The 25,690-nt window shown below is 37.8% G+C and overlaps 1 protein-coding gene across 8 annotated transcripts in view; it reads left to right on the top strand.

The window, feature by feature from the left end:
- The window catches only part of PTPRK (protein tyrosine phosphatase receptor type K), a 484,094-nt gene that overhangs the window by 151,898 nt on the left and 306,506 nt on the right, over positions 1-25,690 (top strand). For all 8 annotated transcript variants that reach the window (XM_070733486.1, XM_070733484.1, XM_070733481.1 and 5 more), the window contains one exon: positions 1,921-2,192. In XM_070733486.1, the coding sequence (XP_070589587.1) occupies positions 1,921-2,192 (272 nt within the window). The remainder of the gene's footprint in view (positions 1-1,920; positions 2,193-25,690) is intronic.

Raw genomic sequence — 25,690 nt, 5'->3', positions numbered from 1 at the left:
GTGTGGTTAATAAAAAAAGTATAAAAAGCCAGTGAACTTTAATAGCTTCAAATTCATTTGTTTTTTTCTTAGATAATTGCATGTCAGTAATAGAATTTAAGATCTTTTTCTGTCTGCAAAGTATTTCAAATAGTGATTAAGATCTACCCACAGATAAAATAAATGTTGAATTTTCTGTCAAATACTGTCCTATTTTTTATTTTCATTGAGCAATAACATCTCAAACTTGCATTACCTCAAGTTTACTTTCAAAGGTAGTTAATGAAATCACTCCCGAAAGCAAGTAAGCAGGTAGACTAACTCCACTGCATATAAATGTAGATAAATCATTTTAGAAGCTTCCTTTTTGGCAAGCTACTATTTTCTTTAATATGTTTTCTTTAAAAGATTCCAAATATCAAGCCTTCTGGTGGCTTATAAGTAGGTATCTGCCTGCCAGGGTTTCTCTTCTCTCCTCCACACACCAGTAAGGAGTAGCCATGATGGCAGTAATTTGCTGGGAAATTAGTGGATCCTTTGTCCAATTGGTTAGACTAGGTCAGTGATGGCATGCTCGGATGCTTTGCTTGGGTGCCAAAAGGGTGTGCTGCATGCATGCAATAGCACGCGCATGTACCCATACACATAATTCAATGCCCACCCCGTACATACGTGTACAACCCCCTCCTCACGCTGCTCCCTCCGGTGCAAGCATGCAGGCCTCACTGAAGCCTCCAGACTTCCGGTAGACCCATTGGGCCATTTTTCACTTTCTCCAAGCTTCAGGAGGCAAGTGTTTGTTCTAGGAGGAATACTTATATGTTAGGTTCTCATAATAATTGAACCCTAAGAATGCCCAGCAAAAAAGTATAAATTGAGCAACTGTGACATTATCCAAAAAAAGCAAAAAAAAAAAAAAGTCTCATATTAAAAATGATTTCTCACAAAGGACGAAGGTGAGGCAGAACAACGCCTATAAGCACATCTTCCTGCTTCCTTACATCGTCAACAAAGATTGTCAACCAATAATAAAACCAGTTGTTGCTCTTTTCCCATTTCCAATAATACAAAAATGCAAAATTATAAGTCAGAGGCCAAGTTCTGAAAAAGGACCAGACAAAAGTTTAACATTAATTTTAATAACGACGCTTGATTAAAATGAGTTTAAAAAAATATTTTTGCTTTTCTAAATTAGTTGACTTTATTTATTATTAGATTTGTATGACTTCCTGTACAGAGAGAGACAAAATGTGGACGCAAATTGCTCTTTCGTGTACACAAAAGTGCACAGAGAACACATTTACCGGAATGCTTGTCTGCAATCACCTGACTGGTTCTGTAAACAGCTGAAACTGCAAAAAAGCTATTCTCTAAAGATGGGAATAAATGTGTGCACCTTACTGGGAAAATAGGGATCAATCCCCATTTTCTTTCTGAATGAATGAATGAAAGAGCAACAAAGGTGATTAAGGGACTGGAGACTTAAACATATGAAGAACAGTTGCAGGAGCTTGGTATGTCTAGTTTAAGGAAAAGAAGGACCAGGGGAGAAATGGTAGCAGTGTTCCAATGTCTCGGGGGTTGTCACAAAGAGTCAGGCTATTCTCCAAAGCACCTGAGGGTAGGACAAGAAGCAATAGATGGAAACTAAAGAAGGAGAGAAGCAACTTAGAACTAAGGATAACTTTCCTGAGAGTTAGAACAATTAATCATTTGAACAGCTTGCCTCCAGAAGTTGTGAATGCTCCAACACTGGAAGTTTTTAAGAAGATGTTGGATAACCATTTGTCTGAAGTAGTGTAGGGTTTCCTGCCCAAGCAGGGGGTTGGACTAGAAGACCTCCAAGGTCCCTTCCAACTCTGTTGTTGTTGTTGTTGTTGTTGTTGTTGTCGACTTGTATTCCATAGTCACCTGTTGGTCTTCCTTTTCCCCTCTTGTTAGGTTCCTACATGATAGTGGATTCTTCACACCACAGCCATGGAGAAAAGGCTCGGCTTCAGCTTCCTACCATGAAAGAGAACGATACTCACTGTATCGATTTCAGCTACCTTTTGTACAGTAAGAAAGGGACGAGCCCTGGAACCCTGAACATCTTGGTTAGAGTGAACAAAGGTCCTCTGGCAAACCCCATTTGGAATGTGACAGGCTCCACTGGCAAAGACTGGCTACGGGCAGAGCTGGCTGTCAGCACCTTCTGGCCAAATGAATACCAGGTAAGCCAATGACAAAGCAAAATAAAGAAGGATGAAAAGTGTTTGTATCTACTACCAACATGTACATTTCTTCACCTCCTGGCCATGCATCCTTAAGACACCATTAGAAAAGGAAGATCATACTGCAGTTCTAAAATAGTGGGAGGCTGTCAACAAATATTCCTGGTTTGGTATACAGTGGTATCTCTACCTAAGAATGCCTCCACTTACGAACTTTTATAGATAAGAACCGGGTGTTCAAGGTTTTTTTTTGCCTCTTCTCAAGAACCATTTTCTACTTATAAGCCTGAGCCTCTGAAACTGTAACCTGGAAAGGCAGGGAGAAGCCTCTGTGGGGCCTCTCTAGGAATCTCCTGGGAGGAAACAGGGCCGGAAAAGCTGGGGAGATGCCTCCATGGGGCCTCTCCAGGTATCACCTGGGAGGAAAAAGGGCCTCCACCCTCCCTGTGGTTTCCCCAAAGCATTATTTGCTTTTACATTGATTCCTATGGGAGAAATTGCTTCTTCTTACAAACTTTTCTACTTAAAAACCTGGTCACAGAACGAATTAAGTTCGTAAGTAGATGTACATTAAGTATATTACTGATGTGCCACCTATCAGCTGACCCCCCTTTTTCTTTTCTTATCTTTATAATCTTCTCTTTCCATCTATACTATATTTCTGTTTACCTTTTTTTCCTCTTTTTTTTCTATTTCTTTTTTCACTTTGTCTTTCAATATGATATTTATGATTGTATTAATAATATATGTGTTATTTTTCACTCTACTTTTTTTGTTAATATATATATTCAATAAAGATTTTTTTAAAAAAGTTTATAAGTAGAGGTATCTATCAATTCTCCAGAATCTCTGGAAATGGGACCAGAAGGAACAATGCTATTTCTAAAGGTTTAGAATGTGGCATTGATAGAAATATTCACTCATTCTCAGCAGCTACCGAGAATGGTGGATATCAGTGTCTTTAATAGGTAGAGATAGAATGTGGGTGGGGAACAATAGAGTAAATGATACACTCATCTCAAAATAGGAATATGTCACATGGAAGTTCTGATAGGTATTTGCTAATAGTTTTTAGAAAGCATTAATCCGCCAGAGCCTTCTCCTCTATATTTCCTGCTATTGTGGCTATTTATTTATGCACACAACAAAGCAAATGCTAAGGGAAAATGAAATCTTTCCCATTTCTCTCCATCAAAAGAAATGTAGGTCAGATGCATTTGTTTACACCAGCTTTTCATTACTGTAAGATGAACCAGCTCTAAGTGCCACCTAATGGAGTGCCATTGGAAAGCCATATAATCTTGTACAGTTGCACACAGAGAGAAAAAGCTCCATCACCCTAAACTGTTTTCTTGCTTTGTGAACAGTATGTGCTTTTTTTTTTTAGGGGGGGACTGTTCTTTTGTAAGCACTTCCTTTCAAGACATGAGGTCAACACAGCTGCATAAAAATACCAATTCCCTTCCCCCTGTGCAAAGCTGGTTTTAATGCTGTGTTTCACTACAGAATATAGCGTGAATGTCTCCTTTGTTCAGCTGCAATTCTCTCTGACAATTCTTCAGTTGACTAACTCTGCTGGTTGCATGTTAGCCTATTGAGCGTTTAGCAAACACTCGCATAATGTCACATGTGTTTAAGACAGGATTGACAGCTATGAATTTGCTTTTAAGGGCTTCACTTGAGAAGTAAAACAAAGGCATATTTACCCCCAGCATAGACTTGATATTACAGGGAAGTAGAGCTTACCATAAATAAAGCAGACAAGCTTCTATGTATACGTGTGTGTACACACACTCACACACACACTCAGAACAGTTTGTAAAAAAAGCAATAAGTCAGCAACATCGTTGCTAATCAGCTTCTTCAGTGCAACTTTATATATGTAGGAAGTGAGAAAACGAATATCACCCAGGGTTCACTGTCATTTTTCCTCCCTGTTGTTACCATCAAATTATTAAATTGAATAGTGAAATGTTAACTTAACCACTGATGGTTGTTTGCCAGAAAAAAAAAATTAAAGGCTTCCCCACCTTCCTTGAAAACCAAGAGCCATCAAATTGACGCATGTGTGAATTTCTTGTTCTCATCTGTCAGATCTTGCTTTTATCAGCTTCACTGAATAAGATGGGTCCTGGTGGGAAAAAATGAAATACGTTTTTTTTTTTTTTTTGTCAAGTATGTATTGGTAGTATACAAAGATATAACAATGTTTATATACATGATAGTGGTACTACTAATAAAGAAACATTAGGACAGGGATGGTATGCAGTGCACTTATGGCATGCAGTGCACTTATGCACACCCCTTACTGACCTCTTAAGAATTGGGTGAGGTCAACAGTGGATAGTCTAAGGGTAAAGTTTTGGGGATTTGGTGATGATATTACAGAGTCAGAAAGTGAGTTCCATGCATTAACTACTTGGTTGCTAAAGTTGTATTTCCTACAATTGAGTTTAGAGCAGTTTACTTTGAGTTTGTATCTGTTGTGTGCCCGTGTATTGTTGTGGTTGAAGCTGAAGTATTCATTGATAGGAAGGACTTTGTAACAGATGATTTTATGCGTTTTGCTTAGGTCGTGTTTAAGATTTGTTTGTTTGTTTGTTTGTTTGTTTGTTTATTTATTTATCTATCTATCTATCTATCTATCTATCTATCTATCTATTTATTTATTTATTTTACAACAGCACGAAGCTTGGAAACTTCAGCCTGATGATGGTGGATGTGATTTTTGATCTGGCAAAAGTTTTGTATGCTCTAGTTAGTAGTATGATATTACTGGAGGAGAAGCTACTATAGGATTATGTTAACAACTCTTGAAGCCTTTTTGGCGATGTTGTTGCAATGAACTTTGGCACTTAGGCCATTTGATATGAGTATTTCAAGGTCTTTTACAGAGTGAGGATTGTCTGTAAGGTCTTGTTTATTTAGTTTGTATTTGGTGTTCGGATTTTTTTTTTGGTCAATGTGTAGGACAGAGCATTTTTTGGCTGAGATTTGGATGTTTGACCAGATGTTTGACCATTCTCATACAAAGTCAAAGGGTCCTACATGAATGCAGTGAAGCTTGGGATAGCAAAATGTCTTGACAAATACAGTGTTCCCTCGATTTTCACGAGTTCGAATTTCGCGAATAGCCTATACCACGTTTTTTAAAAAAAATATTAATTAAAAAAATACTTCGCGGTTTTTTCCCGATACCACAGTTTTTCCCACCCAATGACATCATCGCCAAACTAATAGGTTTTGCAAATAAATAACAAAAAAAAAATTATTGTTAATAAATAATTATGTTTATAAATATCAGGATCATTAATTATCTTATTCAATGGTGAGTACCAGTAATAATGGTGAGTAAATGGTAGTAAATTAAGGGAATTGGAAATGGTAATTTAGGGGTTTAAAGTGTTAAGGGAAGGCTTGTGATACTGTCCATAGCCAAAAATGGTGTACATGTATTTACTTCCGCATCTCTACTTCGTGGAAATTCAACTTTCGCGGGCGGTTTCGGAACGCATCTCCCGCGAAAATCGAGGGAACACTGTACTTCGATTGTGAAACAGCAGCAGATGTTTTATAGAGGAAAGAAAAATAATTTTGTTGATAACACAATGGATTCCAGGTGGTCTGATAAGATTAAGTATTTTGCTCAATAGAGAAAAGTTTTCATGTGATGAGAGTCATATAGGCTTCTTTCTGGGACAGAGCCAGTCTATTTATTAATATTTGGGTCCATGCTAAGATGGTTTCTAGTGGTGGTGTCATGCCCTGCAGGTGGAATGACTCTAGCATGGCAATTCAGTGTATGGCAGGGGTGTCAAACTCGCATTGTCTCAGCAAACTCGGCATCACTTGACGTATCACAACTTTTCCCACCTTCGCTAAACTAGACACGGGTGTGGGCAGTGCGTGATGCATGCGGCCCATGGACTGAGAGTATTCAGTTTGCATAATTTTTCTTCCCTGTTCATCTGGCTGGGATGAAAAAAATGGATTCATACTATTCTCCCCTTACATTGTTTTATTGCTGACAATGACTGAACTGTGCCAATGTCTTTTATTTTCTCTTGAGGTCAGAATGAGTTCAGACCTCTCTTGAACTCAGATGTCTTTGCATTGCTTAAATTTGACACTGTAAACTCTGAAGAGCTAAGTATGAGATTTTTTTTTTATTGTGTGTGCAAAGCACACTTTTGAGAAAAACTCCTTCCAAATGATCAGTCTTCCCTAATGTTGAGATATAGGTTATCAAAGGGATTCAGAATACGTTGTAATCAAGAGGGAGTTAATTATTAGTGTTTAAAATCATTAAAAATTTAGTGGTGTTTTTTTTTTAGTGTTTGTCCCGCTTAGTTGCAAGGCCTACTTGCTTTGCATTAGAGCAAAACCTACCAGTGCATGTTGCAACATGGAGTTTTATTTCTTAGTCAGCTTGTTATAGAACTAGGCAATGATTAACACTGAGAGAGAATGACTGGCCGAAGATCGCCCAACTGGTTTACTCTGCCAGGGAAAGCCTGAGTTTCCCACTCCTTGTCCAATATGTTAACCATGGCACCATGCTGGCTCTCTAGAGCAGTGCTTTCATAGATTAATGTTTTATGGGTATTTAGTATTGTAACTTCTGCCATGAGGTTAGCAGAGGAGATTTGGAGATCAGTATAGTTTTATAGCAATAGCAATAGCACTTAGACTTATGTACTGTACTTTACAGCACTCTCTGAATGTTTTACAACATCAGCATATTGCCACCCCAACAATATGGGTCCTACAACGATGGAAAGCAGTCAAGCCTGAGGTGGTCAGGGTCAAACTCTTGGCGGGGGGCAAAGTTAGCCCACAATACTGCATTCTAAAAACTGTGCCAACTCAATTCATTTATGTCTTCAACCTTCTTTTTCTTGATATACAACTCCATCCATCTTTCTATTACCCTGGGGGCAGGGAGAATCCTTATCCCCCTCAGAGAGGGTCTGCAATATGGGGGTCCTCCTTGATCCACAACTGAGCCTGGAATACCTGGCAAGGGGGGGGGGTTGCACAGGTCCACCTACTTGTGGCCCTATTTGGACAGGGAGTCTCTTCTCACAGTCACTCACACCCTCATCACCTCGCGGCTCAATTACTGCAATGCTCTCTACATGGGGCTATTTTTAAAGAACTCCCAGAGACTGCAGGAGGTTCAAAATGCAGTCGCGTGAGCAGTCATGGGCATGTCTAGATACATCCATGCCTCACCATCACTCTGCGAGCTTTATTGCCTACCGATTGGTCTCCGAACGCAATTTAAAATGTTGGTTATGACCTATAAAGCCCTACATGGCTTAGGACCAGCATACTGCCTCATGTATCCTAGTGACCAGTTAGAGCCCACAGAGTCATCCCTCTCTGGGTCCCATCAGCTAAGACGAGACCCAGGGGAAGGGCCTTCTTTGTGGCAGCTCCAATCTTTTGGAATCAGCTCATCCTGGAAATTTGTGCTGCCTCCACCCTCCTGGTCTTTCATAACACACCTGTGCCAGCAGGCTTGGGGCCGTTGAGCATTGCCTCATGCTCTGGTGGACCCTATGAATTATTATTATTATTATTATTATTATTATTATTATTATTATTATTATTATTATTATTATTATGTCGTACAACACAGCAAACGAGATCACTATGCTGGATTTCGTATTTCATCACCAGTCGGGCGCTTCCCAAGCACCTAGGTCTGCGTGATGTAGCAGCAAATTATGTTTGCCAATCCCAGTAAAGCGGCCTTTTGCAATTAACAGATGGAGATTTTGTCAATTCCGACGGTTTTCAAATGTCCACTGAGATCCTTTGGCACTGCGCCCAGCATGCCAAGTACCACTGGGATCACTTTCACTGGTTTATGCCAGAGTCGTTGCAGCTCGATGTTTAGATCTTCGTATTTCACTAATTTTTATTATTATTATTATTATTATTATTATTATTATTATTATTATTATTATTTATTAGATTTGTATGCCGCCCCTCTCCGTAGACTCGGGGCGGCTCACAGCAATAATAAAAACAATGTACAATATCAAATCTAATAACAAATCTAATATTTAAAAATATCTAAAAAACCCTTATTTAAAAACAAGACATACACACAAACATACCATACATAAAATATAAGGGCCAGGGGGAGATATCTCAATTCCCCCATGCCTGACGGCAGAGGTGGGTTTTAAGGAGTTTACGAAAGGTCAGGAGGGTGGGGGCAATCCTAATCTCCGGGGGGAGCTGGTTCCAGAGAGTCGGGGCCGCCATAGAGAAGGCTCTTCCCCTGGGTCCCGCCAGACGACATTGTTTAGTCGACGGCACCCGGAGAAGGCCGACTCTGTGGGACCTAACTGGTCGCTGGGATTCGTGCAGCAGAAGGCGGTCCTGGAGGTATTCTGGTCCGATGCCATGAAGGGCTTTATAGGTCATAACCAGCCTATTGTTGATTGTGAATGATTGTTAGTCTAATGTTTTAGTATGGGGCGGTTAGATCTGGTTCTACATTGTTTTTTAGGTTTATATTGGGTTTCTCCGATGTTGTATTATATTGATTTTATTATGTAAGCTGCCCTGAGTCTACCGGAGAAGGGCAGCCTAGAAATCCAATTAAATAAAACAAACAAGCAAACAAACAAACAAACAAACAAACAAACAAACAAACTTGCATGGCATTATTGGTTATGTTGCAATATTGTTTTATGTATTCGACTATTGTAACATGTCTTAATTTTAATTGTTTATTACCCTAATATGTTGGGAAACAGGACAATATCAATGTATGATAAATAAGTAAATAAATCTGCATTGGAGGTTTACCTTATTTCCTGTAATAAAACAGCCACAAATAGAACTCCTTTTAGGATGACAAGTTGTAACTGCTGCTGCTCTTATTAGAAGGTGGTAGAAAGGAACTTCCGGGGCGGGGCTTGGTCGATGCGGAGCTGGTGAGTGAACCGCTGCTCTCCCAGCACGACTTTTATTGCCTTTAAATATAAGATCAGACACCCAACTTGGAGGGAAGGGTGTCGTAAGAGGTGGTTATGCTGTGCCCGATGTGAGAGTCGCTAGCTCACACCGGCACAAGCTTTTTTGAACCGCCAGGACCGGGCAAAAAAGAAGCCAGCGTTTGCTGGCCCTGAGACATGGCCGCCCCGTAAACATCGAGGAGGAAGTGAGAAGAGATCGGTGAACCTCAGCAAGTACCCTAAAATAACATATTTTGAATTCGGAAACTTCTTGTGTACCAGAACAACTGTGGGAAAGACGATAAAAGATAGAAAAGCTCAAATTGAAAGAAGCGGCGATTAAAAGGTTGAGCGACAGGAGAAGCAAGAGACAGCGTGCGGTGACAGGAGAATCGGGTGTGTGACAGGAGAGCTGGGTCGAGGGGCGGAGACGGAACGGAGATAGATTGAAAAATCAGGAACTAAAAATCGGGAACTAAAGACGGATATAACCGGGGGATGATATGATTTTATTTCACGAACACCAGGTGGAATAAGAGCAGCGAAAGCGGGGATTTAAGGAAAAAAACCTCCCCCGGCGTGAGACGTTACATTTACGTGTTTAAGCCTCCCCCTCTTCCGGAAACATAGAGCTACGAAAGCAGGAAGCAGAAACAGCAAGATAACATCGTGGAGATCTACGCCCCTTCGTTTTGTTAGCTGGTTCTTTTGGTCTATCTGGTTTGCGCTTGCCTTTGGACTACACAACGACTTAAAATCCCATAAAACACAAGAAGGTATAACCTTAAAGAGACAGGAATTTGACTTAATCAGATATCAACTTGACTGGGCTGGTTTTTTTTTTTCAACATCATCAACGTTATCATAGCAGATCCTCCCATAGGAAACTAGAAATTTATGCGAAATTAAACTACCAGACACTAAGCTACAATCTACTAAACTGTGAATATTGAATGTGGGACTGCTAAATTCACTTACTTTTGCAATAGTCTGGACTAAAGCCAATATTAGGATCAAGAAACGTATACTGGACAATATATAAAATTAGAGGAAAATAAAGGACAGAAACCAGATTGGACAAGAATACAATTAGATGAAATCTAACTAGATGAAATCAAAGTAATTGCTGTTATTAACTAACAATACTAATAAATGTAATTAACCAATCAACTAACAAATTAATTAAGTGATTAATTGATGTAAGGACTTGCTAAAGCTATAACTATATTATTATTATTTAAACCTCTACCTCTACTCTTAAAAATTGTTTATATATAATATTTATAAGGATTTATTCAACTATTATTTAACTACTTAACTACTCAACTGTTGATCTCTTAACCATTAATTAATTAACTGTGTATTATATATTGTATATTGAATATTGATTAAGTATTAAGTATTAAATACTATAGCATTAAGTATTAGATATTATTAGATATTAAGATATTAGATATTAAGGATTAAATATTAAATATTAAGATATAAGTTAGAATATCAAGCATAAGTCTGAAAAGAATAAGCTAAGTTAGATTAAATACTGTTTAAATATTGAAATACCGATAATAATTGAAAGCATTAATTCTACCCTTTCTCTTTTTTGAAAAATAAGTTGTATAAATTGATTGGTTCGACTGGTCATATACTGAATTAATAGTTAAAGAGTAATTTGACTAATTGATTAGATATAGAATAGATTGATTAGATATTGATTTAATTATTAGAAGGTTAAAACCTATTACAAATGGCAACTCAACAGACTTTAACCAAGTCATTGAGAAGGGGTAATTTAACCCTACTATCACCAGCTGTGCAGAAATCCTCTTCAACTTCCGATATAGTTACAGGAGAAATTAAGGATCAGGCACCCTCGCTTCAAAGCTTACAAAATTCCCTAGACAAAATTCAAGAATTTATGATAAAACAACAGGAATCCGCCAATCAAACCCAAGAAACTATAGTTAAAAACCACCAAGAGACACAAAAAAAATTTGAGGAAGTAAATGAAAACTTTGCCAAATTTAACAGTATAATAGAAGATGTTAAGGAAGCAGTAGACAGACAGGAAATTAAAATTCAACAAGTGGAAGAGACAACAGAAGCGAACAAGCTGAGATTAACTAAAAACGAAGAAGACCTTAGGAGGGTAAATAAAGATTTAGAAGGGGCCATTGCCCAATTAGAATTCGAAAAAGCCTCATTCTATCTCAGGCTACAAAATATACCCGAAGAAAAAGGGGAGAACCTGTTTGCGACTGTAGTTGAACTCTTTGCGGAAGAGTTAAAAATAAATGATAGTGAACTAATTAACCACGTAGACGAGGTATACCGAGTGCAAACCAATTACGCACGTCGCCACCAACTCCCCAGAGAGGTCCACCTTAGATTTACAAAAAAACCCCTGAGGGACGAGATATACAGGAACACCAGAGGGGTCTTAACGTACAAAGGGAAAGACATAATTGTGTTAAAACAAATACCTAAAAGAATTAGGGAACGAAGGAGGGATTACCACTACCTCACAAACAAATTAATAAAAAACGAGATACAATTTAGATGGCTAGTGCCAGAGGGGGTGATGCTAACGTGGAAGGGGAAGAAAATAAATATAGAAACACTAGAACAAGCAGATAACTTTATCCGAGAACACCTGAAAAAAGAAGGGGAAAGCAGCATAGAACTGGAGACAACAAGCCAAGAGGAGGGAGAGATAGAGGAAGAGAGAACAGACAAGATAAGCAAGGGGAAAGGGGAGAAAACAGAAAATTACAGAGAGCTTAGAAGCAGCAAAAGGGCAAGATAGTTGACGAAGAATGAATAAGGAAATTAAATTATTTTCTGTGAATATAAACGGAATGAACTCTCCTCAAAAAAGAGGACAAACATTTACAAAATTAATAAAACAAAATTTAGACGTAATATGCCTTCAGGAAGTTCATGTAAGGAAAAAGGATAAGAAAGTATTGGAACACCCGAAACTAGGGAAACTATTCACATCACTTGCAAACGAAAAAAAAAGGGGAATTGCACTATATATCAAAAGCTGGTTAAATCCAAAAGTAATTGACAGTGATGAAGAGGGTAGAATACTTATAACAGAAATTGAAATTAATAAAAAAAAAACAAATTTAATTGTGATTTATGCTCCCAACAAAGACCAAAAATCTTTTTATAAAACGTTGTACCAAAAAATAATAAAAATTGAAAAAGGAAATATCTGTGTGATTGGGGACTTCAATATAATAATAGATTACGACAAAGACTATAAAGGTAAAGAAAAGAGTAAAAAGAAAAAAACAATACCAGAAAAACTCAAAGATATTATAGAGGAATTTAAACTAAAAGACACGTGGAGGGAAAGACACAGAGATGAATGTAAGTATACTTATTATTCACACCCACATGACTCATGGTCCAGATTGGACATGATATGGACAAATATAGAATTACAACAAGAGATAATATCAGCAGAAATAGAACCCAACTTTTGGGCAGACCACAACCCAGTAAGTATTATAATTAGAGGAAACCAAACCAAAAAAAATAGATGGACAATGAATACAAAAATTATACAAGAAAATAAATACAAAGAATTTTCAAAAAAAGAATTAGATATCTTTCTAGAAAAAAATTGGAATGAAGACACAACCATACAAAACATATGGGACACAACCAAAGCCTATATAAGGGGGATAACCATTGCATACACTAGTAAAAAAAATAAGGATAAAAATAGGGAGATGAGAGAAAATCAAAAAGAATTAGAACAAATAGAAGCCGAATGGATAAAAGATCCAAAAAAAATCGAACTAAAAGAAAAAAGAGATGTAATTAAACATAAGATAAACTTGATAGCACAGGAAGAAATAGCCCAAAAAATCAAAAGTGTAAAACAAAATTACTTCGAACACGCAAACAAACCGGGAAGGTGGCTTGCCTATAAAATTAAAAAACAGAAAGAGAAGAAATATATCCAACAATTGGAAGATGAAAAGGGAAAAAAACAAATCGATATAGAAGAAAAAAAAAAGATAATACAAAACTATTTTGAACAGCTATATAGGAATGATGAGATAAAAGAGGAAGAAATAGATCAATATTTGAACGAGATTGAATTACCCCAAATATCGGAGACTAACATTGATAGAATGGATAAAACTATAACTATGACAGAATTAGAGCTAGCAATTAAAAAACAAAACAATAACAAAACCCCAGGAGTAGATGGAATACCAGCCGAATATTATAAAGAAATATATGAACCAGTCAAAAAATTATTACTACAGATGTTGAACGAGGTGTTAGACAAAGGAGCAATGCCTGAATCCTGGAAGGAAGGTTTAATAACACTAATACCAAAAGATTTGGAACAAAGATATTTAATAAAACAGTACAGACCAATTGCATTACTAAACTCAGATTACAAAATCTTTACAACAATATTAGCAGAAAGGTTTAAAGGGATAATTAATGAAATCATACATCCGGACCAGAACGGCTTTTTACCAAACAGAAATATAAAAAATAATTTGAGAAACATTATAAATATTTTAGAATACTATGAGGTAAACCCAGGAAAGAATTTGGCACTAATATTTTTAGATGCGGAAAAAGCATTCGATAATTTGAATTGGAACTTCTTCATTAAACAACTGACCAAAATGAAATTTAAAGAAAAATTTATAAAAGCAATTAAGACGATATACTCTACACAATCGGCAAAAGTTATAATAAACGACCAATTAACGCAAAATATAAAAATAGAAAAGGGAGTACGGCAAGGATGCCCCCTTTCCCCATTAATATTTATTTTGGCCATAGAAACCTTATTAAATCAGATAAGGTTAAATAAAAATGTTAAAGGATTAAATTTGAAAGGACAAGAATACAAAATTCAGGCATTTGCCGATGATCTAGTATTCAATATAGAAGATCCAATTGAATCAGGGGAAGTTTTATTAAAGGAGATTACTGAATTCGGAAAAGTAGCAGGACTCAAAATTAATAAACAAAAAACCAAAATACTGACAAAAAATTTAACAAATACAGAGAAGAAAATATTAGAAGACAGATTAGGCTTACAAATAGTAAAAACAGTTAAGTATTTGGGAATAAAATTAACAGCAAAAGCGATCACAATAAAGGAAGATAATTACACGGTTTTGATGAAAGAAATAAAAAAGAAATTAGAAAAATGGAACAAATTGCCTATTTCGCTCATAGGTAGAATCTCAACAATAAAAATGTCTATCTTACCCAAGATTCTATATCTATTTAGGACGATTCCAATTATATTAAGAAAAGACTTTTTTCAAAAACTAAATAGAATGATTACAAAATTCGTCTGGGCCGGAAAAAAACCTAGAATTAGAATACAATATCTACAAGATAATATCAAACAAGGAGGATTTGCACTACCAGATTTCGAACTATATTATACTGCAGCAATTATGGATTGGTTGAAAGACTGGTTTAAATTGGAAAATAAGAGACTTCTAATACTGGAAGGACACGATATGAGAATAGGGTGGCATGCTATCCTGTGGGAAAATAAAGAACAAACACATAGTTACTTCAAACAACATATAATAAGAAACTCGTTATACACAACTTGGAAAAAAATCAAAAAAATGTACTATCACCAAACTCCCAAATGGTACTCAAGCTTAGAGGCGACGATATATCCAAACTCAAGAGAACTAAACAAAATGTTAAATTATTATCAAACATTAGAAAAAAATGGGGAATTAAAAACTAGGGAACAATTAGAAGAAATTGGAATCAAAATCGACTGGTGGGCGTATAACGTAATTAAATCAAAATATCAAGAAGGGAAAAGGAAGGAAATACAAATAAAAGAGATAGAATTAGATAAGATAATTTTAGGCCAAGAAAAAAAAATGATTTCCAAAATATATAAATATATGCTACACTATAAAATGGAGGAACATATCGTTAAAAATAGTATACATAGTTGGGGCAAAAATTTTGGTTATAGCATAAATTTAGATAAGTGGGAATCAATTTGGACCAAGAACTATAAATTAACAAAATCTACAGCTTATAAGGAAAACATATACAAAATGTATTATAGGTGGCACCTTCCACCGGCAACATTAGCCAAAATGTATAAAGGAACAAGCCCAAAATGTTGGAGGTGCAAAAAAATGGGGACATATTACCACATTTGGTGGACCTGCTCAAAAATAAAAAAATTCTGGAACAAAATGCAGAATTGGATAGAAGAGATCTTACAAATGAAGATAAATAAAAAACCTGAAGCCTTTCTCCTGGGAATTATAGATCAAAAAATTGAAAAAAACAAACACTACTTATTAATTCATATATTAACAGCAATTAGAATAACGATAGCTCAAAATTGGAAGCAACCCGAACCACCTGAAGACGATTTGATAATTAAAAAAATATTAGATTGTGCTGAATTTGACGCACTAACAATTAAATTAAAAAACAAAGAGGATTCCGAACACGATAAAACCTGGATACATCTTTATAACTGGTTTAAGAAAAGAAATAAAATTCAAAAGAAAAAATCAAATTAACAATACTTTATATCCTTTTCATTACATAGAAAAAAAATATATACAAAAGACATATATACAAAAAACCTTTTTAAAAAAAAAGATCTGTATGACATTAAAGAAATTGAATATGAATAAAAGAAGGCGGATAAGAAAGAATTAAACGATTTAAAAAACAGTGACAACCTACAAGAGAAAATGGTATACGCTGAGGACACAACATGTTTCACCAGAAAATAATTTAAAATCAAAAATCATTCAAAACTTACCTCCTGAAGGGAATACAAGTACAAATATTATAAAATATGCTAAGTGAATAGTTATTGTTATTAATGTACTTAAATAAGCAATTAGATCTTTTTTTTAAAGAATATTTTTGTTTGTTTGTTTGTCATGTTTGTTTGTTCGTGTATTTGTTACGCGTTGATTTAGCCTTGTATTAATATAAAATATATATTGTATGTAAATGTGTATATATTTGTAATAAAAAATTTAAAAAAAAAAAAAAAAAAAAAAAGAAGGTGGTAGAAACATTCTTTTGAAACAGCTTTTATCATTTGACATGGCAGCCACTTCACTGGAAAAATAGGCACCTGGTGTATTTTCATTTGAGGGGAGAGGGTTTCAGAAAAGATGCTCTGCATTGTACCTTATGCCAGATGTAGATGATGGACAGAAACATGAATTAGTAATATGAAATATGAAAAACAAGAAAATTAAACAGGATTATGTGTACCAGCAAGATTTGAATCACAATATAGCATAAGAAATTAATTCAGCTCACCTAAACGATGCAAAAAAAAATCTAGGGAGCTGGGAGCTGAAATGGGAAACATTGTGAAGGCTAAACAGAAAAGATATCTCTCATAAATTTCAAAACAAGAAAGAGCAAAGTCTTTAAGAACAAGCTATTATGTTAGCCAGGGAAAGTTGAAATCCTCTGGCCATAAGGAAATATGAGAATTGATCAGGTGTGTGCAAAGCAAAAGAAAAACATTTACCTTCTCCCAAGTTATTAGTACAAATTAAAAATGAATATATATATATATATATTTTCACCTGTTCGCCCTAGAACAAGGACAGAAGCACCAGCCTGAAGATGACGAGTGGGACCTCGTTGAAACGTTGCCAGAAATCTCTAAATCCTACACAGGAAGAAACTTGAATATGCCAAGACCTTCATACTTGTATCCGTGAAAATCTACGAAAACAAATATATAGATCTGACAGGTTTAGCATTATGATCTAAGTAGCCAAATGGATAGAGATAAGAGTATTGAAATGGGAGAATGTGGCTGACTGAGGATAAGTCTATAGTTGTTGGTGATAAATACTTTGGGTGAGAAAAGCCCATCCTCCTTTCAAATCTTTCTATATTCATACACACACACACATACACACACACACACACACACACACACACACACCATATTTTTCAGAGTATAAGACGCTTCTCTCCCCCCCCCCTCTAAAAAGGGTGAAAATTTGGATACACCTTATACACTGAAATCAAGCAGAGATTTCACAGACTGGAAAATGCCTCTGAAACGGAGGTTTCACAGGCTGAAAAAGCAAGGCAGAGAGCTCACGATCAATGAACCTATTGCTAAAGTTCATTTCTGGGATCAGCTGATTGAGGGCGTTCAGGGAGGCCATCCACTCCCCAATCAGCTTTTTTCTTATTTTCCTCCCCCAAAACTAAGGTGTGTCTTATAGTCTGAAAAACACACTACATGCATAGATATGCCTCATGCTGTTCCTTGCACTCTGAAACAAAAGCTGCCAAAAAATTCACAGTTCTTTAGCTATAACTTTTCTGTAAACAAGGACAAGCCTTTCTTCCTATGAGACAGCCAAACTGCTTGAGATCAGTTCGTACTTGTGGTGGCAGACAAAAGCTTGTTTTAAGCTTCTTCAAATATAACCCGCAAGTACCATCAGGCAATACATAACTGCAACCTGCTGTCTGGCTTTACATCGTCTTCCTGGAAATAAGCATTACTTGGGAACCCAGAAATAGACTCAAAGTATGTGTTTATATAATTGTCTGGACTCCTAAGAATTCCAAAATCTCCAGGATCCCTATTTGGATTTATAGTTTGTCTTCTTTGGAAAAGTTGATAATGCCAGGTGATAAATAGTACTCTCAAAAGCAGTTTGTGATAATGCCTTTTTTGTTTGGAGTGTGGTTGTGGGAGGCTTAGCTGTTCCTGAATCATAGCAGTTCTTTTAGCTCTGAGTCAGCTTTCTGACCCTTTAGAAAACACAGACAGATTGTATTCAACAACACATAGAATGTTTGAAGTGTTGCTCTGCTTTTGAATTTTGTTTATGCTAAAGGTACAGTGCTGCACAAGGAGACTGCGGGGAAGGCATTAAGTTTCCCACACTCCACACGAAGAACTTCTAGACCAGCTCTGGGCATATCAGTATATTAAATAAAATCAGAAGTGGCATGATACTGTAGGAGACAACCCATGCCTAGAGGTATAACAAGCAGGAAGAGGGAGATTGTGATCTCCTTATATAGAGCGCTGGTGAGACCACATTTGGAGTACTGTGTTCAGTTCTGGAGACCTCACCTACAAAAAGATATTGACAAAATTGAATGGGTCCAAAGACAGGCTACAAGAATGGTGGAAGGTCTTAAGCATAAAACATATCAGGAAAGACTTAATGAACTCAATCTGTATAGTCTGGAGGACAGAAGGAAAAGGGGGGACATGATCGAAACATTTAAATATGTCAAAGGGTTAAATAAGGTTCAGGAGGGAAGTGTTTTTAATAGGAAAGTGAACACAAGAACAAGGGGACACAATCTGAAGTTAGTTGGGGTAAAGATCAAAAGCAACATGAGAAAATATTATTTTACTAAAAGAGTAGTAGATGTTTGGAACAAACTTCCAGCAGACGTGGTTGGTAAATCCACAGTAACTGAATTTAAACATGCCTGGGATAAACATATATCCATCCTAAGATAAAATACAGAAAATAATATAAGGGCAGACTAGATGGACCATGAGGTCTTTTTCTGCCGTCAGTCTTCTATGTTTCTATGTTTTTATGCCTGGTTGGGTCATCATTTCAGAGATATTTTGGAATTGAGAAACAGAATGACCCCAAAAGCAGTGGGAGCAGGGGCAACTTCCCCATTGAGTTTTCTGGAGGGGATCTGACAGGAAGCATCAAAAATCTCCTTTCCTTTCCCTAATCTTTTCAGCAGGTAATTCGTTGCTGCTGAGTAAGGGAGGGAGCAAAGGATTTTGAAATTGATTGAGAATTGGGTGAAATGCTCCTGGTTCGCTTGTGGCTATCGGTCATTGGAGAGCCCGTTCCAAAGGGAGCATGAGGTTCCACCCACCTGCCCGGATGCCACCATTTGGGTTCTTTTACCCTCTGCGCATGTGCAAAGCATTCTAGGTATGTGCAGAGGGTAAAATAACCCAAATGGCGGTGTCCGGGCTGCTGGGCGGAGCCTCACGCTCCCTTCACAACCGGTTCTCCAATGACTGATAGGCATGAGTGAACTGGGAACATTTCACTCCTGCTAGGAAACTGTCATGGAATGTGAAAATGAAGATCACATGATCATATCAGTAGCTCAGCTGCACAGCAGCAGCCAGAAGTACTGAAGCAGTAACGGTTTCTTTGGGAATCCTGGGATTTTGGATCTTTTCTTTGGCTAGCTTATGTGATTGAAAAAGATGTTGCCCTTTGATTCACCATTTTGCCCAGTTCAAGGTCACGACCATGAAAGATTTAGTATAAGATTTAGTAAATAATCACCAATATTAACATATACCATTTATGTAAAAAGCAAAGGACATAACACCTGGATGAACATCATAGTCTTTTTAGTGTAAAATGGCTAGAAGTGGACCTATATAGAAGCAACATGTGCAAGTAGCAGTAGCACATAGACTTAGCAGTAGCACTTAGCGCTTTACATCCCTGTTTAATAGGCTGCATATTACCTCTAACAATCCAGCTCCTCATTTTACCCACTTTGGAAGGATGGAAGACTGAATCAACTTTAAACCTGGTGGGATTCGATCTGCCAAATTGCAGCAGCCGGCAGTCAGTAGAAGTAGCCTGCAGTACTGCATTCTAACCACTGTGCCACCGTGGCTCATTAACTTTAACTTTAAGTAAAGTTAAGTATTTAAGTGTAAAAAGCAAAAAGTGTAAAATTGAAGCCAATGTGATGCAGTGGTTAAGGCATAAGGCTAGAAACCAGGAGATTGGAAGTTCTAGTCCTGCTTTTGAAATGAAGCCAGTTGGCTGACTTTGGGTGAGTCACTCTTTTTCAGCTGTAATAATAATAATAATAATAATAATAATAATAATAATAATAACAACAACAACAACAACAACAACAACAACAACAACAATAATAGTAGTAGTAGTAGTTGTTGTTATTGTTGTTGTTGTTGTTATTATTATTATTATTATTATTATTATTATGTTATTATTATTGTGAGCCGCCCCGAGTCTGCGGAGAGGGGCGGCATACAAATCTAAATAATAATAATAATAATAATAATAATAATAATAATAATAATAATAAATTATTATTATTATTTATTAGATTTGTATGCCGCCCCTCTCCGCAGACTCGGGGCGGCTCACAACAATAATAATAACAATATACAATGTAACAAATCTAATATTATAAGTATCAAAAAACCCATCATTTAAAAAACATACAATACAAGCATACCATACATAAACTCCATAAGCCTGGGGGAGATGTCTCAATTCCCCCATTCTTGGCGAAATAGGTGGGTCTTAAGCAATTTACGAAAGACAAGGAGGGTGGGAGCAGTTCTGATCTCTGGGGGGAGTTGATTCCAGAGGGTGGGGACCGCCACAGAGAAGGCTTTTCCCCTGGGGCCCACCAGACAACATTGTTTAGTTGATGGGACCCGGAGAAGGCCAACTCTGTGGCACATTATCAACCGCTGGGATTCGTGCGACAGAAGACGGTCCCGGAGATATTCTGGTCCGATGCCATGTAGGGCTTTATAGGTCATTACCAACACTCTGAATTGTGACTGAAAACTGATCGGCAGCCAGTGCAAGCCACAGTAGGGAGGAGGCAATAGTAAACCACAGAATGATACTTACAATCCTTCCAGACAAAAATTCATTCCTGTTGATTCCATGATTTTTGCATTTCAACAATGACATTTGTTCTATAATGTTATTGAAGGTTATATTATAGTGTTTGATAATGTTATTGAAGATTTTATTATTGTTGTTGTTGCTGCTGCTACTACTACTACAACTGCATGAAAAGAGAAATTTTCTATTTATTCATTCATTTATTTATTCATTCATTCATTCATTCATTCATTCATTCATTCATTCATTCATTCATTTATTTATTTGATTTTTATGCCACCCTTCTCCTTAGACTCAGGGCGGCTTACAACATGTTAGCAATAGCACTTTTTTAACATAGCTAGGCTATTGCCCCCACAATCCGGGTCCTCATTTTACCCACCTCGGAAGGATGGAAGGCTGAGTCAACCTTCAGCCAGTGATGAGATTTGAACCGCTGACCTTCAGATCTACAAGTCAGCTTCAGTGGCCTGCAGTACAGCACTCTACCTGCTGCGCCACCCCAGCTCATCTTCATGCAGTTACATTTTGTTAAAGACCTAAGATATAGGAATGGGGGCAAATCTATTGCTGATAGCTAATAATTACAATTCAGTTGGTTTATATGCCATATTTGCTCAAAAGCAAGTTGACTCCATATTTAAGATGACACCATAAACAGTCAAAAGTCCTATATGTTGTTCAGAGACAGATATATTTATGCCTCTCCCACTGCACTCTTTCCTATGCCTTAAATAAATGCAGAATCTACATTTTTGAAAAGTAGCATAGTCCAGGAACAAACAAAATAAATATTAATTGATGACCTGATGATTAAATCAACTGCCAATAAATAAAACGTATGATATACATAATACATATATAAATGGTAATTACCCTCATTCGTATATTCTTATAAACACGAAATGTATAAATACATGTTCCTATGCAAATTCCCTTCCCTTTTTCCAATTGGAAAAAATGAAGAAAAGCAAATCAAGATAAATGTGGGGAAGAGAGGAGGAAGAGGAGTGGGAGAGGGAGAATGAGAAAATACTTTATCAGCAAAATGTGATTGGACCTCCGGTGCCTAAGCTCTCAGTGTATATACAAGCAACAAAGTAATATAATCGTAAGATATCAATAGGAGAAGGTAATAGGAAAGATGAGAGGATAATAGTAACACAGCTCTACTATATGTAAATATCCTTAGACATAAGACAGTATAGTGATACCTTGTCTTACAAACTTAATTGGTTCTGGGGCAAGGTTCTTAAGGTGAAAAGTTTGTAAGACGAAACAATGTTTCCCATAGGAATCAATGGAAAAGCGATTAATGTGTGCAAGCCCAAAATTCACCCCTTTTGCCAGCCGAAGTGCCCATTTTTGCACTGCTGGGATTCCCCTGAGGCTCTACTCCATAGGAAACCCCACCTCCGGACTTCTGTGTTTTTGCGATGCTGCAGGGGAATCTCAGCAGGGGAATCCCAGCTTCGCAAAAACAAGCGCTTCGCTGGCAACGGAAGTCCGGAGGTGGGGTTTCCCATGGAGGGGAGCCTCAGGGGAATCCCAGCAGTGCAAAAACGAGCGCTTCGCTGGCAACAGAAGTCTGGAGGCAGGGCATCCCAGCGGCGGTGGGTTTGTAAGGTGAAAATCGTTTGTAAGAAGAGGCAAAAAAATATTAAACCCCGGGTTTGTATCTCGAAAAGTTTGTATGACGAGGCATTTGTAAGACGAGGTTTCAGTGTAGTGTGGTAATTAGGTATTTAGTAGAATGATGGCACAAGGGAAAAAAATCCCTGAGTCTAGTTATTTGGGCATGCAATATCTTATATATCTTATAGCAGCAACCTGAATGGAAGACTTGAAGCAGTTTTATTTCCAAGATGTGAGGGGACAAGGAGAAGGATGAAATGGGATGAGTCCAGAGGAAGGATGGGAAGGAAGGAAGGAAGGAAGGAAGGAAGGAAGAATGTGAACGAAGAAAGGAAGGAAGGAAGAATGTGAACGAAGGAAGGAAGGAAGAATGTGAAGGAAGGAAGGAAGGAAGGAAGGAAGGAAGGAAGGAAGGAAGGAAGGAAGGAAGGAAGGAAGGGTGCTTTTAGTTCTTAAGAAGGCAATGACTTATTAAAAGGAGTGCAGGTCCTCTCCAATGATGGCTAATTTTCAAATGCATCCACATTTTTCAGCAGGGGTGCTTGCCATTATTTAGCACTTGCCACTCATTGCTTTATTTTCAGCAATTTATATTTTCATCAACAGATAAGGATCCATTCAGTGAAGGGGCAGGGGAATCAGTCTGACAGATAAATATGGCAATTTAATATGTAAGTGGATGGCCTGAATTATTCTCTATCCCAAGCAATTCAAGATATGGCAGATTCCCAGCGTTTCTCAGCAATACTCTGAAAAAAAGGCAATGCAAGACAAATAACACACTTGAAAACCCATTTCAAAGGAAACAGTATTTACTTCTACTTTTGCTCTTGTTCCTTTTTTTTTTAAAGTGGTTGCAGCATCCAGTATTTTTCTGGGTGATGGAAAATGCAGGTTATTTAAACAGATTTCCTTCTGAAACAAAAATGTTGGCCTTGTAATTGGGTAAAAAACCAAGGAAATGAAATGAAAGAAAAATGATGGGACACACAGCTGGAGACTTGCTCTTTGTAGTTTACAAAAGTATCATTTCTAGTAAAACAGCAGGACACATGAAAGGGAGTAATTATCTCAATTGATAAGCAGAACTATTTGTTTTGTATTTGAGGGTGACTGAAGGAACAACACCCATCAGCCTAGATGCTAAGATACTTCTGGCTGTTCGCTTCTTTTTTATTCCTTTTGGATAATACAGAGTTATTTTGTGTCAGAACAGGTTCAAGAACAAAGCTTAGATGCTAAAACTGACTTCCATTAACTGAGCCAATTATACGTTTATCTTCTTCTAAAGTATCTCTGCACAATACAGTAGTTGTTTACATTAAAGTTGAGATGATTAAATGAAACTTGAATTCTTTGGATGAGGTATGCCTTTAAGAAACAGAAGAATATTTCATTCAGTCTATTGCCAGTGAGAGAACCTTTGTTCTGACAACTTTTAGGAATGGCTGGCAGAATGACTCCTGGATAAAAGTTAATCTGCACAAACGACATGTGGAAAAGTAACATTGACTTCCTCAGATGATGAAGGGGCTGCTGTCTGCTTAAAAAGGATTGTTCATGATGCATAGATTGTGTTTCTACCAGATCACGTAACGAGCTTCAGCTCCTCCTGGTTGAGACTTTCCAAAGAGATTGAAATGGTTGCTTAATAAGAACCATGGTGGCGCAATGGTCAGAATGCAGTACTGCAGGCTATTTCTGCTGACTGCCAGCTGCAATACAGCAGTTCGATTTTCACTGGATCAAGCCTTCCACCTTTCTGAGGTCGGTAAAATGAGGGCCCAGATGATTGGGGACAACATGCTGACTCTGTAAACTGCTTAGAGAGGGCCATAAAGCACTGTCATGCGGTATGTAAGTCTAAGTGCTATAGCTGTACAGTGATTCCTCGATTTTGCAGGTTCAAACTTCGCGAAACGGCTATACCACGGTTTTTCAAAAAATATTAATTAAAAAATACTCCACGGTTTTTTTTCTATACCACGGTTTTTCCCACCCGATGACGTCATACGTCATCACCAAGAGTCACTTCTCTCTCTCTTTCTCTCTCTTTCCTGTCATTCTCTGCTTCAATAATTTTCTCATTTCTCTTTTTTCTCCCTTTTTCTATCATTTTTTTCTCTCTCTCTACCTTCCACTCTCCCCCCTCTTGCTCTCTCTCTCTTTCTCCCTCTCCCTCTCTGTGAGAACGCCTGCCCCACCTCTCCTGCAGCCCCCTCACTGATAGCTGGGACGAAAGTGCTCTCAGCTAAGGGACTGTGAGAGGGGTGAGGCAGGTATTCTCAAAGCGCTCAGAGCGGCTACCGGCCGAATGAGGAGGATGAGAAGCCGTAGCCGCCAGCGCTGCTGCAGGAGGACTCGTGTCTGAAGAAAGCCGGTGAGAGGGGTGGATCGGGCGGGTGGGCGGTAGCGGCGAGGGAGCTGGAGGCGCTGGGGGGCGGGGGCAGCTGACATTCAAAGCAATCTTTGACGGCCTCCGCACTTTCGTCGCTCCCTGCCCTAATTTCAAGCCCGGCTCCTTGCGCTGCCTTGAAAAAGGGTGCATGGGGGTAGTTTTTGGCTGTCCATAGCCAAAAATGGTGTTTTTACTTCCGCACCGCTACTTCGCGGAAAATCGATTTTCGCGGGAGGTCTTGGAACGTAACTCCCGTGAAAATCGAGGGAACACTGTATACCCATAATAGGATAAAAGCAATCTGCCTGGAAATAGCTAGTGCTTGGATTAGACCAGAGGTGAGTCACACCTTACCTTACTGCTGGTTCGCTTCCTCCTGTGTCACGTGGGTGCACTGCATGGGTGCGCCACATGAGTGCAGCTCTTGGGCATGCGCAATGCCAAAAAAGCTAAGGAGAAAAACGCTGAAAACAAGATGGTGATGCATGCACAGTGCCAGAAACTCTACTTCTACACCTGCTCAGAAGAGGGGAAAATTGCAATACATAAATGAATAAATAATGGTGGAGCCCACAGACTGGCACCGACCGAACTGGTTCTGTTATGTCATTGTGACATCACCAGCGGGTTGCTACCGGTTTGGGCAAACTGGTCTGAACCGGGAGGAATCCATCTCTGGATTAGACTACCAGTATCTGTCACCTGGCTGGAGCAGTCTGTCGAAAGATGTTTGGAAACTACTGGAATATGGCAACAGGTGGAATTCTAAACTCTGTGGTTTGTCTCATGTGAACTTGCTAATACAACATGGTAATTGACTAT

The sequence above is a fragment of the Erythrolamprus reginae genome, chromosome 1 (genome assembly GCF_031021105.1).
Source record: "Erythrolamprus reginae isolate rEryReg1 chromosome 1, rEryReg1.hap1, whole genome shotgun sequence".
NCBI classification, from domain to species: domain Eukaryota; kingdom Metazoa; phylum Chordata; class Lepidosauria; order Squamata; family Dipsadidae; genus Erythrolamprus; species Erythrolamprus reginae.
The sequence above is the reverse complement of the archived record's forward strand: the minus strand, read 5'-3'. Positions and strand labels throughout refer to the sequence as shown.